Consider the following 16,425-nt stretch of genomic DNA (forward strand, 5'->3'; position numbering starts at 1 on the left):
TTCCTGTTAAGATTTTCATGTATTAGTAATTGTGCATGGTAGTGCAAGCTGATAGGCAATATAACCTCCTTAATTCCTGAAGTCTGCTTTTTGTGGCAAATGGTTTTGTAAAATTGCAACATGTAATCACTGCCATTGGGAGCCAAATGAGAAACAATGCACCATTAGTGTAATGGCACATTGCAGAGGGCCATTGCTATAAATAATACATTTCAGTGGCACATTCAGAGCTCCATGTGAGACCACCGAAAGGTGTTTCTGGCCCCCAGTTTATCCGGGCAGCCGCTGCCACGGCAGATTGGGAAGGCACCTCCACGCAAACCACGATGGATGCCAATTTTCCCTGAGGAGAACGAAGCTGGCAGCCTCTTTTTGCACATATGGTAGGTGGATTGGTTAATCAGCCTCTGCTGAGCCTTGGGCCTGAAATTACATAGCAGCCAGGCAACTGCGCACCCCAGCTTTGTTGGTTACGCAAACAAACAATCACTTGTTGTTTGAGGGCAGAAAAATTAAACGTCACACTTCTAAAAGTCTTTATTGAAGTGCCGATGGCCTGATAAAACAGCTGTACAAATCCAGCCTTTGAGTTTTCTTTAGGTTTATAAAGGCTTTCATTGTGTATTGAGGAGGAAAGAAAATGTGTTTTGATAATGTGTTTCACCAGAAAGTTGCATACAGTACTAAAAATTAAAGAGCTTCTTTCTTCTAGAGTTGTCTCAGGTGAAAGCCAGAAGCTCTCCAGCATGCCAGTTCTCCCTGGTCCCAGTGTGTTGTCTTGCTGAGGACTGCAGCTTGCTGGGAACTCCAGCAGCAGTCAGGCATCCAGAGTACCGTGGGTGCCAGCATTGCAGGGATCCCATCGCTCCCATGTTTGCCAGGGCATTTGGTTTTTAAGACTAGCTCTTGGATTTTTTCAGAACACAGAAATATATTTGGGGCTTATAAGTGCTGCAAACAATACATACTGCATTAGGTAGTCCTTATATAATACATAATTGATTTCTTGAGTTGTTAATTTCTTAGGAGAGTAAAATACACTTTTCAGTTTGAGCCCAATTTAGGTGCAGATCAGTGTCCAGTAATGAGTGAACCATTACAGCTAGCTGAATGCAGGTTCTACCTCAGCTGCACTCTAACTTTAAAGAGAATGATGCAGTTTTGGAAGTATGTTTTTTTATTTGCTGTTACAAATATTTTACTGAAACACCAGGTTATTTATTTGGCCCATATATAGAGCTAGTATTCCTGCAAGTCATAGCTAAAAAGGAATTAGAACATCTACTGCAGAGGTCCTAATACACGTGTTACAAGCTAAAAATTAAAAAGGATCTTTAGCTTCTGCTGAAATAGTTCCTTTATACTTTTCTGTAATGCACAGAGATGGAACATAAAAGTTGATGTTTCAGAAGTTTTTTGTTCAGTTTTTTTTGTCCTGACCTAGAATGACAGGTTCGTGTGACATGGCTTTTATCTTCCAGGTTGGTGGCACTGCAGTAGGATTTATGAGCTTATGTTCTCACGTGGACGTTTCCCTGTTTCAAGAGTGTTTTGACTTAGGGCCTTTCCATGGACTCTGTAAACCACATCCTGAGGATATTCTCAAAGTGCCACGGAAGCCGAGTGTTCAAGGAGGTATCTGTATTCTAAAGTGCTAAATAGATTAAAGGTGTGTTTGTGTCTAGCTTCTGAGTAGGTTCTGCAGGAGGTTGGAAAAGGACATATAGGTTCACTAGCAAGAAAACACAAGTTTAACGTACCTGTTTTTGACGCAGGATGTCTGGTGTTCTTTAACTGAGGAGAGGAATTTTGATAGCCCCGGTCTCTGACTCAGAAGCGATTGTTGTTTGTGGGGAGCTGGCCTGTGCCAGCTGTGGGATAAATGTAGGCTTCAAGTTTCAGAAAGCTGTAGCATGGGGTGTACTGTCTATCAGATATAGCTGTGCTGCTAAATGAAGATGTGATTGTAAAGTCTGGTGGTGAGGGGGGCTCTGTCAGTAGCTGAGCAGCTGGTTAACTGTGCCTGTTATGGTGTCCTGTTGACTCATGTCATCTTTCTTCCTTGTGGTTCAGCTTCTGCTCTCTTTGCTTATTGTTTGCAGTCTCCTGGGTTACAAGATTTTGGGAGATCAGGGACTGTCTCTTTATTCCACTTTTATATTGGACATGATACTGCAACACATGTACAAGCCACCTTCCTGCAAGTGATAAAAACCAGTAGCACAAATATGTCACCTGTTTGTAGAACAGAAGTGTCACGTAAATGATTTACAGTTGTCTTTATTTTTCAGTGTCAAAGGGCTTTTTGTGCAGAAGGGCAACATTTTGCTATCTACTAATTATCAGTAATGGAATAAAACCCCTCCACCATTAGGTTGTTATGTATCTGCTTTTCTGAACACAAAGCAGCAGGCAAAAAAGGCAACCAGGGGAGCTGCAGGGCTGTCACCAGCTGGTACATCGAAGCTGGCAGTCACAGAACAGAAAAGGGAGAGGAACAGGTCTCATAGCTGCTCCTGTGGACTTCCCCTCCCCTGCAAGGAAGCATCTTGCACGGAGGAGACGGAGGAAGCTGCCTGTCTCCTGTTTGATCCTGTGCTCCTGCTGCTCCAGGAGCATTAGTTTGGAAGAGGTGACAGACATGGGTAGGAGGATGAACGAGACTGAGGAGGGAGAGAGATCACTGAGGAGCCGGAGCCCAGTCCTGGGCTGTCTGCTCTGGGTGACCCTGCTCGAGCAGGGGCTTGGGCAAGGTGACCTCCAGGGCTCCCTCTCAGCCTTACCTGTCCCGGGGCTGGTTCTGGTGTCCCCTTTCCTTCTCCGGGGACTGCAAGGTGTAGGCCCATGTTTTGTGGCAAATTGTGTGCTGCTGAGCTTTTCAGTGAGTATGTGGTTACAGGTTTTAACAATACAGCTGTTAGATGTTTTTTATCATTTAGGAAATCTATCGGACTTGTTCTATATGTTAAAACTTAGCATGAGCAGCTGTTCTGTTCAGTTTCCTGAGAATCTGGCATTTGAGGGCTTTTCAGAAATGTTTTAAGCAGCATGGTTAGCAGTCCTGTGAATTTATCTCTCTTCTTTTCTCTCTTAATTTAAAAACTTTATTGGTTTTGATGGTAGCTGCAGTCCTGTGGGTTGCCTTCAGGTAAGACATATTAAAGTAGTAGTGTCCCTTTATTTGGCATGACAAAGCCAGCTCTGGGGAAAAAATAATTATTTGTAGACTTTCAGGTAGTTTGAGTGCAAATCATTAATGATCTTGGACAGATGAGGAGAAACTTGAGTATCATAAGCTGAGAGCCTGACTCTGGTGCTATTCCTAGAGAGAGCCACTAGAAACCTAATAGCAAGATTGTCTGTTCACTGCTCAGGAACATTAATTCCGTTATCACTGAATAGTAATTAAAACTATTGTTGTAGTGTTGCGCATTTTAGAACAGAAGAGTTGCATCCCAGTAGTCCATTGTTAAGCCTTTCCAACACAAGGGCCAGGCTGTATCCTTGAAATCTGTTGTGGTGTTAGTCCCATATAGTTTGCCTTTGTGGATATTGCAAAGCCATGCCCGTTCCAAGAAGGCTGCTTTAGTGACTGCATTGAAAACTTGCTGCTGGTTGGTGCCCTGCTGTGAGGACAATGCAGGTTCAGTGACCTGACATCCATAGAAGATCTGGGCTTGGCTTTATTGAATCTGAAGGCTGGAAATTTTAAAATGCAAGCTGCGTTCCCTTGTAGAGTAATTTTATGTTCCTACATATGAAAAGGATATTTTTTCAAGCTCTTTAGCTTTTAAGTAGAGACCACAGGTTGACATTATTTTTCCTTTCAAAATGCAATACTGAATAATAATGAAAGAGTATACAACAGTCTGTACTGATATGCCACTTAGGTTTCAGGGTAATTACAGTAATTTGGTTGTTACTCTATATGGTGTCATGAATTAGTTGCTAGAAAACATGATGCAGTGGGAATGATTCAAGGGCTTTTCATCAGGCCTCATGGTGAACTGGCTTCTTGATCCTGCTGACTGTACCTCAGCTAACAACCCAGCAATCACAGAATTATTTTAATTTTCTTAGTTTGTGGTCCTTACTTGATTTAGTGACAATATTGCGGTTCTTCCCATCACTCGTGTACGGCATGTCTGTAAACAGCGATGCAGCCACGTCTGACAGGAGTGGATGGTGGAGCCATTGAGGATTTGTGTTTTAGTATAAAGTCAGAAACAACATATCAATATTTACATGACAACAAGAGACTTGTATTAATTAAGTTCTGACACCTGCAAGGCTGTTGGTAATGAGAAATGGAGCTGGTTAATCGAGATGACATTTGATCATTTCTGTGAAGGCTCACATCTGTGATACCCCCAGAGAACCCATGATTCCTACCCCCTGCATTTCCCCTTGCCCTGCATGTTGCATCTGCACTCTTTTATTGACAGAGAAACAGATTCTGAGATAAGATTATTTTTTTTTCTAAATAGTTCTGGCTAAATTATTTTAAACCTTCGAGGTATTTTTAATAAAAGTGCCCGTTACTGTGTGAAGAAATGTGTCTGTCTGTGAAGGTAGCTTATGTGGGTGTCCCAAGGCAAACAGAGGGAGAAGGGATGAATGCTGTTGTTTTCTGAAGCTTATTTTTTATTCTTCTTGGAGCTCAGAAACCTTGACTTCCTTATGTTACTGGATCTTCCAAATGCAAGGGTGTCGTTGCTTGATGTGTTTTCTTCAGCAGCAACACCTACACCTCAAAGAGTTTATTGTGTAAAATTTATAAAGGAATTAAAATCCCTGTTTCTTGTCCCTTATTGTACCAGTAAGAGTTCTGGTTTGACTAGGATTTAACCTGAATTTCAGTTCTTTTAGGAGAACTGATTTGAGAATGAAGAGCCCTTGCTTGTCCTTATGATCACCAGAAAGCAAGTTAGCAACACACATGGAGTTGAAGATACCAGACTCCTGTTCTTCAGTTCAGATAGGGTAAAAATTTGACATAGGAATTGTTCCCAAACTGTCTTGTTCAGGTCTTATTTTACAACCAATTCCCCGGATTTTTTTTTTGCTTTGAAATCAAGTAGTGTAATGAAGCTCTAGCCAAGTAGCTATAGGAGGGTCTGTTTTGACTGTGCTGGTTAAAATGTAATCTTTTGACAGAGGTAGCCTGGCCCGCTCCAGCTATCGTTGTGGTTCTGGGGGTTGAGCTCGCGTTACTAAACCTTACGCACTTTCTCTTCTTCTTTGCTCAGATAAAGGAGAAAGCAACCAAACAAGCCAAGAGCCAGAGCCTGTTTCTTCTCAAAACTTGGGAGATGTTCCTGGTGCAGATGCTGCTGTGCAGGTAATGCTGCTGTACCCAGCCGTGCTGATCCCTCTCCGAGCTGATATATGGAGCAAGGCTGGGAGAGATGAGGACAAGCAAATCCTGCTGAGTTCCCCTCCTGCCCCGTCCTCTGCTCTGGTCCTCACGTGCCTCTGCTGTGGGGCACAGGTCAGAAGCTGCTCTGGCTGGGGTCTTGGAGGGAAGGGGTCAGTGTTACTGGTCAGGGTGAGTTTGCCCATCCAGTTCCCCATGTGCAGCCATCAGGGAGGGAAGAAAGGGTCACTGAGAGGAGAGAAAGGATGGGGCTTAAATAATGAAAATACTTTGTGAAATGTTGCAAGTCATCCCTTGTCTGTTATTGTTGCAGAAGGGTGGAGCCGTGGCCGCTTCCCAGTCTGAACTGCTGGTAGGTGATGTCAGCACCACAGGCTCTGAAGGCTCAGCAGCACCTCTCCTGGAGACATCTGATGAGGACGGGGATTTGCATCCTGTGTACAGAGGAGCTTCAAATGCTTTCTGTATCCGTCTGTTTTGTATCGATGAGAAGTATGAAACAAGGTAAGTATAGAGGAATAGTCACTGCTTTCCCATTAATAACCATTTTCAAGGTTATGTTTTTAGGACAAATCAGAAAGTGACAGCACCTGCTGCAGATAGGTGGGATTTTTTCTGACCTCTTTCTTGTCTGCTTCTTTTACCTTCAGTAATAGTTTTTCAACCTCCACTTGCAACTTCCTATTTCTGGTAGGTCTGTGGGGGCAAAAAGTGAAGAATTCATTTTTGTTGGAAAAAATGTGAGTTGAGGTTGTGGAAAAAGGCTGCTTCTTCCTTCTATAGAGACACTCATTCTGAAGCTGGCTAGCTGCAAGAGGAGCTACATGTTACAGTAGTGGTTATCTCACTGCACGGGGAAATAAAGCTGTTCTTAGCTCTGCAGGGAAATGTTCCCATTCTAAATACTGTCTCCAACCACTGAGATAAATTTTTCTGTTTTCTAGAATCCTCTGTGGTTGGGGGAGACAAAAGGTTTTTTAACATGATTGCTGCTGCTGACCTTGGACTCTTAGATCCTGGTGGATTAGAATAGGGCTGTAAATGGGGTTTAGCCTTTTTTTCTTCCAAAATTTCTCTCCACACTCAAAGAGCAAACCTATATTCAACCACATCAGCAGAAACTTTTCCAGGAACTTTTTGATCTGATGGTAGAAAGGAAGGTACAGAATAGATGAAGCAGCTGACCACACCCAGGATCTTCCATGCTTTCAAATCCATGTCATGTCTGCAGACACCAGGCATTAGGAGTTAAGGATGTGCTAGATGAGTTCAACATCTGTAATAGCATTTGAAAAAACATGTATCTACTTGTAGTAGTAGTAGTCATCGGTGAGTAACAACTTCTGAACTCCCCAGGCATAGAGGAAGTGTAAGGGTAAACTTCACTGAGAAGAAAAATCAGAATTCCTGGAAAACTGGTTCTATTTGTTGAGCTGTTTCTTGATTAAGGAGCACACCTACTCAAGGGGATCGAACACCAAATCTGCTGCAAATGCAAATATCCAAAGTTACCAAAGCAAAGACACAGTCTTTTGGGTACTATTTCCCAAGTGATATATACCCAGTAATATAGCTCAAGTTTGTTAAGAACTAGTTTAATTAGTGAAATGCAGTGCTAGAAGTCTGCGTTGTACTTAGAAGCATTGATCAACTGATGTGTGATAAGAACAATTGCGCTGCAGAGAGACTGTTCCAGAACAGTTAATTGATGGCCAGTCCGGTGTAAAAATTCAAGCAAGGTAATTACTGCAGAATAAGATGGCTTTATTTTAAAATGTTAGTGAGGCTTGCTCTGGAATGACTCCATTTTACTGAAACAGCAGTTCGGAGCTGTGGTGGAGACCTGTGTCAGGAAATAATCTCACTGTAGGCTTCTCGAGTTCTCTGCTCATAGTTTCCTGCTTGGGATAAGGATCTGTCCCTTTTTTGCCCCCGTCTGATGCTCTGTGCTTTGTATCTACATCTGTTTCTGTTCAAGACATTTCTCACTGCATTTATCATTCAATGCTGTGGTCCCAGTCTTTTTTACCTGGAGACATCTGTGGAGCAGTGTGGATTCCAAGATGGGTATCTGGAGAAGATAGCATTCCTGTCTGAAGACTTTTCCTGAGATTACCTCATGTAGAGCTGAGGACTTTGTCGATCTTGGTGTTTTCAAACATTTTGCTTGGATGCTTCTCTGGCTTGCCTTTGCTTGATCCACCTGCCTGTAAAAGAAATATTAGCAAAGCAAATACGTGTGAAGGAGGGCACGAGGCGATGCTGACTGCAGCCTGGAATCTTGTCCTGAGGGAGTTTCTGCTGGCCTTGCACAGCACGGACCCAGAAATAGTAGTGTGATTGAAGTGTGGGTGTGATTGCATCTTAGCCCTGAGGGAAGTTTGCTCCTCGGGAATTGTTACCCACCAACACTGCTAAGTGTTGCCATCTCCTAAATCCAGAGCTGTTATGTGACTTGTTAGTGCATTGAGAGTGAAATGTGAAGGAACTGAACTGCTGGCTGGCTTATCTGCTGATCTTTTCTAAGCCCCCAGAAAAATCTCCCACCTCAAGTCTTGTGGTCCTTGCTGCCAACAAGGCCCTGGATACCACAGAGAAAACTACATTGCAATGGCATTTTCCTTTCTCCTGGTTAGCTGTTCTGTTAACTAGTCTTAATTATGTATTGAATAGGTGAACATATCGTACCCCAATCCTGATCTGTACTTGCAGCTTTAAGTTTACATCCGAGTGTGGATATTGCAATTAGAAATTATTTCTCTTTTATGTAATATTATTAAAGAGGTAATTAAAGGGAGCTTAATTACAGTTCTGAAAGGAGGAGGGGATTTATCAGTATTTATAGGTGAGTTATATCTGTATTGAATTTCTTCAAAAGACACATCTTGTGTGGTGGAAAAATGTTTTATGAAGTTTCAGCATAACTGGATTTTGAGCTCTTTGATATCCTTACACATGGGAGAAACAGCAGGGCTTTGGTGAGATTTCTCAAGTCTTTTTAAACTGAAATGTCACAATTTGCTGTCAGCATGGAAGAGATTGGGATAGCTCTAAGTCAGTGGGAGAGAAGTGGAAAGAAGTGTTGTAAAACAATTCTAAGTATTGATGTTCCTGTTAGTCTGTCAGAGCACATCGGGCAGGTTTTCCTGAGTGGAAAGTCACAGAGCTCAGTCACAGGTGCTGGCTGAAAATACTGTGGAGCATAGCAACAACTGAATTAATATTTGCTGTATACTAATGCTGCTGTGACAGTCCAGGAATGGCTTCTGAAGAGGTTGGAGTCAACAACATGAGAGCCAACGTTTTGTTTGTTCCTACCCTCCGCCCTTTTAGTGAGGAGCCTCGTGTACTACATCAAACATTCTGGTTATTCCTGTTAATAATGATGCTTTAAGCTCTAGAAGTCAGAAATCGCTGTGCAGCATGCCACATCAGCAGTTGATTACTGATGATCTATCGGGGTCGTCTGATCGGCTGTGAACGAATGTTCCTGCAATTGCAGGGATGTCAATATCCCAGTGCATCAGAGCAGTCTGGTATGTGCTTTATTTACCAATATTTGCTCTTGGTTGCAGGTCACTGGATTTTTTGCACTATGCTTTCAGTGTTTTCCCGGTGAGTATAATGGAAGTTGGAGTGTTTTTGTGTGGTGTGCGGTGGGACAGCAGTGCAGCTGGCAGCCAGGGGTTTTGGGTCTGCTGCTCCAGGGAGTCTGTGCCCCACACAAGTGTGCTGGACCTGGTTGCCCTGGGCCGAGCTACTCACCTCCTTGGCTGCTTCTGGACTTCATGGAATGCATATCTCTGTTTATCCTAGAATCCTGGAATGGTTTGGGTTGGAAAGGAACTTAAAGATCATCCAGTTCCACCCCTTCCGTAGGCAGCATACCTTCCTCTATCCCAGGTTCCTCCAAGCCTTGTCCAACCCGGCCTTGGATGCTTCCGGTGATGGAACAGCCACAGCTTCTCTGGGCAACCAGTGCCAGGGCCTCCCCACCCTCACAGGGAAGAACTTTTTCTTACTGTCCAATCTAAACCTACTCTCTGTCAGTGTGAAGGCATTTCCCTGGCACTACATGCTCTTGTAAACAGTCTATCTAGTTCATGTTCCATCGGGTCTTCTCTGAGATGCAGATTTAGAAAAGAAATGCTTCAAACTCTTTTCAAATCATGTATAGATCCAGAATGTACCTAAATTAAAAGCCAAATCAGGAAAAAAAAATGTAAGGAGGTGGATTTAAATCCTATAAAACAGTGGTATTAAGGAGATTCATAGTATTTGCCTGTAGACTGAACAGTGGTACTCTGGATTCACGACGCAGTAGCTATCTCCTGCTAATTCTCCATGCGATTGCTCTATCTGAGATAACCAAGTCCACTTTCTGAGAATTCTTAATGCACACCAGAGTCTTGTAGCAAGTAACTAACTGCATGGCAGTGTGCCTTAGAGTCAGGCCCTGGGTACCAGAGACACAGACTTGGCCCTAAGAGCAGCACACTCAAAAGCACTGCTTACCACCAAAGAAAGTTCCTAGAGAGAGTGGACCCAGAAAATGCTTCAAATTTATGCCATTTATCCATCCAGCAACGTCAGTCTTTGAAACAAAATGTCACTATGGAATCACCAGATTAGTAAGGAAAGTTCACCCCGTAGTTTGCCTAAAGCAAAGCCATTTCTGAGCTGTTGGTTCCTTGGTGCTGCCCAGGCAGAGCAATGCTTGGCTGTGTGCAGCGTAAGCCCCGCATTCAGGGCTGTCTGTCCCCTCCGAGGGCTTTGGGTAAAGCTTAGAGATCACCTTTATGGCCTGCCAATCTCTTTCAGGACAGAGACTTGTGTGTCATCCTGGTGCCGCATCATGTCCCGGCGTTCCCCCTGATCCAGAGCTTTGTTCGGGCTGTCCCTTGCTGCACTTCCAGGCTGGGCCGGGAGCTGTACGTGTTCCACCGGGCGGGATTGCTCACGTGAGTCGTTCCTCGGGACAGCACTGCTGTGCTCCAGGCTGCTGTGGGACCCAGCTGCCAGTGTTTGTGTGGAGTGTCCTCTCAGTAAAACCCAAGCGCAGTGAGAGCATTCATTTGGGATCTGTGTGTACAGTACTAAGGTAGGGCACGTGGACATCGGTGCAGACAAGCAGCTCCAAGTTGCCTGGTTGTGGGCCAAGGCCAGCAGACAAACATGGTGCTGTGTTTGGCCTTGGGGATGTGGGTCAGGTTGTGTGACACTGACACCTGATAGCCTGGTGTAACTTAATTCTTGGAAATATGCTGTAGCTTTCTTAAGAGAACTGTTGTCACGTGTTTCTGGGATGTACAGATCACAGCAGTAACATTGTTGAGTATCTGTAATACATGCTTTCTCTTTTACTTTTGGTGTTGAATCATTTATTTCATGCCTTCGGTCTGTGATGCTCTGAACACTCTGTAGGCGGAGATATCACTGAACTAGGACACCAAACCTTTCTTGCTGTGTCTTCTGTTATGTGGAATGAATTTTCCAAAGCTTTGCTTGTATAGCAAGCCTATTCTGGCCCAAAGACCAAGCTTAAATTGTGGCATAGTTAGAGATTCTTTTTTTTGGTTTTGATCTTAATGTAGCTAATTAAAACCACTGTGTGGTTTTAGCAAAATACTTCTAGGTTTAGTTGCATATTAATCACCTTTGGTGGTACACAAATAGTTCATGCAGGAATTGGCCAGCTGCTCTTGGACCTAGGCAGAAGCTTTTTACCCTGGGATGAAACTGTGCTTCTGGGTCCTGAATAAGAGTCCAGCTGGCTGGAGAGAGAGCCACTGGAGTAATTCCTGGTAATCTCAGGCCCAGCTGCTCAGTAATCCACCAATAGGGTTGGAAGTCATATGTCCTCTTGTGATTTTGGGCAAAATTCAAGTTGTTATCAAGGCTTTTTAAAAAAAAGTTACTATTCTGATTACATTGTGCAAATTCCAATTGACACCAGCCCTTCCATGAAAACAAAATTGGGTCATCGGTAGCATTTGCCAAATCCCCCTGCAGCTTTGCAGGATAGTAAGGAAAAATAGCTGCTCACTGAGGTTCAGGATCAGAAAAGCTTTAGGAGAAGCCAGAGTAAGCTTTTGGGAAGTTTCTGCAGAACAAAACCCACAGGGTGCAGCGGCAGATACTCTTTGGAAATAACCAAAATCTGTGAAAGATCAATACATTGTACTTGCACCCATGGCTTTCAAAAGCATGCAAGTGAAAAGGAAGTCACAGAAAATGGACTAAAAGAAAAACAGGGTAAGAAGAGGGGAGTATGGAGACTTGAAAGGGCAAAGTCGGAAGAGGCACAGGCACAAAATGAGCTCCTGATTAGTACGGGCAGTAAAAGGAATAAGAAAAAGTGTTAAGTACACAAAAAGCAAGAGTGCAGCAAATGGAGCTGTGAGTCTGCTACTTAACAGTGAAGGAGAAAAAAATAGATAAGGCATAGGCTGAGGTGCTTAATGGATACTTTCCCTCAATTTTCACTAAAAAGCATAATAATAATAATAATAGCGTCCTTGTCTCTGAGCAGTCAAAGGACTTGAGGATCTAGAATGAGTTAATTCATTGCTGGGAGAGAAATGAGTACAGACCTTATTCTTGGTTAGTCCTTCCCGTATTCCTTACTCACGGTGGAGCTGGTGCATCTGCCTATTAAAAAAAAGAAACGCAGTTTCAACTTCTCACATTTTCTGGTTTTGTCATGTTTGAGATGCAGTTCCCTGTAGGCACAGCTGCCTTCTCTGGGGCATGGGTGGGGGCAAAGCTGGGCTGGGGAGCGGCGGGAGAATGGCACACTGGGGCTGCAGAGGGAACCATGTTGCTGGGCCTGCTGGCCGTCGTCCTCAGCACTTGTTGGCTCTTGGAATTTACACTGGAAATGTGTGAAAAGCTGTGGAAGTTCAGGATTAGTTTGTAAGGAGTACATACCAAATGTATGCTTTTGAGCGCTGAAAAATGGTCAGTGGATTGAACTGTGAAATTTTTCATAACATACCAGAATCTTGGTAAATTTAGGGTTTTTAAGGTACCAGTGCTATTCATTAAATCCATATTCCACAAAATGCCTCTCAGTGTGACTGAGGCTGAAGAACAGCACATCCACCTTTAAATTGAAAGTGAGAAGAACAGGAATAAAAAAACTTATACTACGTGAATTGCAAGTTTTCATCTGTGGGTGAAAGGACTTACTTCTTGGAACTGAAGCTGTAGTTCAGCTTCTTGAACAGCACTCCACAAGTGTTTGTTACACGAGCTGTGTGTAACCAGGAAGGGGTTGCTGCCTTTGACAAACTTTGGGAGAGCTCCTCAGCTGCTGTAGACTGTCACTGTGAGGTGAATTTTCTTCCTAATTAGTAGGTGGGAAGATGTTTGCTGGCAGTCTGTAAGTGAGCCGAGTGCCAGGTCACTGCTGTCTGTAGGTGCGATGTTCCGTGCGTGGCACAGGCAGTTTGATACCACGTCACTGCTGTGTGATTGCTAACTGGCACTGCACACTTAGCAGAGGCACTGCAGTCATGTAGGTTTATCCTCACGTGTTACTGTTTGAAGCATCAAAGCCTAAAACAAAAATTGGTAATCTGTTCCTGGAGAAATTGATGTTCCTGCTTTACTTTATACCATGACACTTGTCTCAGTTTTATTTTTTCTCTCTCCTTTTCTCATTTTTTCTTGTCTTTCCCTGTTTTTATCTTGTTTTTTTCCCCATGTGCTGCAGTGTGCAGCTACAGGTTCCATGTTCATTTTAGGGTTCTTTGCCTCCCTTTATTGCTGACTTTTACTCACTGGAAGACAGGTGATACCTGTAGTTACAGATTGGGCTGAGTGTTTAATAGCAGATAAAGCAGGACTCTGGAGTTGTCTCAAGTAAATAATCTGATCTTTTCTATTACCATGCAATAAGTTAATATCTGCCTTTGGAACAAGAGTCATTTGGCAATCAGTTACAGCTTCTGAAAGATGTGGTTGGTACTCGTGAAGGATGTGTTGTCTTAAGCCTGGCAGTTGTTTTCATTTTGTCACAGAGTCAACTTTCTTTTTTTATTTTTGTCCTTTTTTAGGTCATTTAACGTAAGAAAAGCAACAATCGATGACCTACAGGGTGTCAAAATGCTCGTTGAAACTCTTAGCTTGGATGAAGAGATATGGAATGACTCAAAGATATTCACTGAGGCTCGTAAAGATCCGGTGAGTATTTGTTGCAGATATGTGTTCAGTTCTGTCCTAAGATCAGGACTTAACACAGGACTGAAGTGGTGGCTGAGCGTGTAGCACTCCTGCAGCAGCTGTATCCAAACTGAAACTTCAGTGAGGAAAGGTCTGTGTGGTCCAGAGTCCAGCAACACCTGGCTCAAACAGGGCCCTCGTGGGGAGCGGACTGGCTAAACCGGGATAGTGCCTGGGAGGTGCGCTGGGAGGAAGGTGTTTTAACTGGGACTCTGTGGTGAAATACACAGTTACCATTAAAAAGAGATTCTGCTGAATTGGAAATACGTGTCTGTTGCCTTTGCCTTGCAGGATGGGATGCCAGTACGGGCTTTTGTAGCAGAAGTTTTGGATCAAATCGTTGGTGTTTCTGTCACTAGGGATGAAATGGTAAATTCTGTTTGTGTTCCATGAGCTTTGTGGTGCTTGGTCTTCACACTAAAGGCTGAGTTTTGTGCTTGAAAAGATGATCAGGTAATGGAAAAGGCTGCCCAGAGAAGTGGTGAAGTCACCATCCCTGGAGATATTTAAAAGACATGTCTTTTAGGGACATGGTTTTGCAGTGGATTTTCTTGTATGTGTGCCTAACAAAGCGTCTGTGAAAATGCTGCTTCTAGAAGCTCCCTTCTCTCCAGCCTGTGTCCACTGTATTACTTCTCTTTTTGTAGATAATGATTGACACACAGATAAAAAAAATTATCCTGTTATTTTCAATAAGCTGCTGCTGTGTCCTGAAAGTTTTCCTCCTGCACTGTTTTGGTGTTTTAGCACAAAGCCATTCTGCCTCTAAATACGTGCTTAATCACCTATTTACCTTCTGCTTTCCAAGTCAATGAGCAGCTTTGCCACAAGTCCTTCAAAGAGCAGTAATTCTCCTTCTAGATTTGCTTTCGTAACTTTTTTCTCCAACAGTAGGTTCTGAAAGATTGTGAATCATGCACTTGAAAGCAAAGAAAAGCCTATTCTCTGATGGAGTAATAGAAGACGTTGCACATTATTATTGAAAAGTAAACATTCTCCAAGTCTTACTTTTGTGGTATTCTGCTAGGACCGAAAAGGTGGATTTTAGGTTGTTCAGCAGTTCTAATGCTTAGTTTTTACAATAGAAGAGTCACTCCTGTTTCCAAGAGTAATTCTCTTGATTATATTAAGAGCTAAGAGGATAGACTGAGTGAATAAATGTGCAAAAATATCAGGTTATCACTTCAACAGGGAACACTTGTCAGAGGGCATTTCTACACAGCTCTGCTCTGTAGAATTCCCTTTCTCAGCTGGAGTTTGGTGAGAGGGACAGCCTGGGCTTCCGTGCCTTGACCTCAGAAAAACAGGTGGGGTTTTTTTTCCCCTCCATGGATATCTGTTAACCTGTATCAGACGTTGTGGGGAAAGGGTCAGCTGTGCAGTCCTTGTAAATACGGGCAAGCTGCAAGGAGAGGCTTTGATACAATGAAAAGATTTTCAAGGAAAGTCTGTTCAGTCAGTGCCCTTAGTTGAGAACAGCTCTCACAGGCACTTGATTTCAGTGTTCCAATGTAGTTCCTTGATTGATAGAAAGTGACTCATTGGTTGGTATTTGCTCAAATCCTGCCAAGGTAGCTGCTGGTCACTGCTGACTCACAAATTCCTAATTTTCCAGGATATTGAGTATATTCAAGCACACTACAACGTTGAGGACTTTATTCGTTTTAATCATCACCAGCAAGAGGAACATGGACATCTTTGCCACTTTGTCTTAAATCCTGTATTTCATCACTATACAAAATACTTTCTAAAGGAGATTCTTCGCTTGGGTCACAAATCTTCTCTTTACTACCCTGTTTATCCAGAATGTGTGGAGGGCCAGGTAAGGAAAAAGTAATTTGTATTTCTTGTATTAAATATTGGCACCTTTTCTCACTTTATTTTTTATTTGCTTCTGTGAATGACTGCAAACAGGGATTTTCTTGGCTATCTGCAGCAAACTGTACTTTCTTCCTGCGTGACATATTCTGGACCCATGGACACAGCTCTTGCGTAGCAGGGCTGGTCTGTGGTGTCCACCAGTCTTCAGGAAGTGAGGGGGCGGGGGGAGCAGAGAGTGGAAATGTCCTTGGCACTCTGCCCAGCACAAGGGTAGTGTAGCCTGAGTAAATGCAAGGGGATCATCTTAAATGCATCCAGGTGGCTTACAAAAACTCTTCCAAAGGGATTCAGGTTCTCTAGACTGTGTTTCACCGAAAGTCAGTGGGATCTAGGCACCTCACTGGCTTTTGAAGGGGGACTTGTGTTTCTGCAAGTGTCATGGGATAACGGTAAGAACTGAACTTCTAATGGAGAAAATCCGTCTCCAAGAAGAACGTAATTCATCAATACTCACATATGTGTTTTGCCATCAGTCTCACGTCAGAAAAGGGAGCACAAGGTAACATTTTCAAGCCTGTGTAGCCATGTGAAGCTGCTGTCTGGCTCAGCCCCATCGCCTGGGCTCCTGGCACCACTGATGGAAGCTCATGGTGCATCCCGAGGGCAGTTCATCCATCGGTCATAGCTGCCTGTCTCAGGATAGACGGAATTTTCCCCTGGAGACTCACCTCCAGCGTGGGCTTCTGCCTGGCTGGCTGGACTGGGCACCTGGTGTTTAGATGGTGACTGAGATGGGTTCTGTCCGTGGTGGTTCGGGTGGTTTTGAAACCACTGCTGACTTTCATGTGTGAACTTTTGACAGGTTAGACTTGGGTACATTTGCAAAAGGATGTGTTTTTCTGTGCACTTTTGTGGAGTTCTAAGTGTTCCAGTGAGGAGCCAATGTTCCTGCGTGGCATTAGGTTCTCACATTCTGAAGAGGCACTCACAGAAATGCAGTT

General features: G+C 43.5%; 1 protein-coding gene across 6 annotated transcripts in view; it reads left to right on the plus strand.

The window, feature by feature from the left end:
• CFAP61 (cilia and flagella associated protein 61) overlaps window positions 1-16,425 on the plus strand; it is a 93,475-nt gene that overhangs the window by 11,436 nt on the left and 65,614 nt on the right. For all 6 annotated transcript variants that reach the window (XM_017730438.1, XM_017730434.1, XM_017730436.1 and 3 more), the window contains 8 exons: window positions 1,482-1,635; window positions 5,250-5,341; window positions 5,691-5,881; window positions 8,953-8,992; window positions 10,199-10,338; window positions 13,438-13,564; window positions 13,895-13,972; window positions 15,219-15,425. In XM_017730438.1, coding sequence (XP_017585927.1) covers window positions 1,482-1,635; window positions 5,250-5,341; window positions 5,691-5,881; window positions 8,953-8,992; window positions 10,199-10,338; window positions 13,438-13,564; window positions 13,895-13,972; window positions 15,219-15,425 — 1,029 coding nt within the window. The remainder of the gene's footprint in view (window positions 1-1,481; window positions 1,636-5,249; window positions 5,342-5,690; window positions 5,882-8,952; window positions 8,993-10,198; window positions 10,339-13,437; window positions 13,565-13,894; window positions 13,973-15,218; window positions 15,426-16,425) is intronic.

The sequence above is a fragment of the Corvus brachyrhynchos genome, unplaced genomic scaffold (assembly GCF_000691975.1).
Source record: "Corvus brachyrhynchos isolate BGI_N302 unplaced genomic scaffold, ASM69197v1 scaffold133, whole genome shotgun sequence".
In the NCBI taxonomy this organism is placed as follows: Eukaryota; Metazoa; Chordata; class Aves; order Passeriformes; family Corvidae; genus Corvus; species Corvus brachyrhynchos.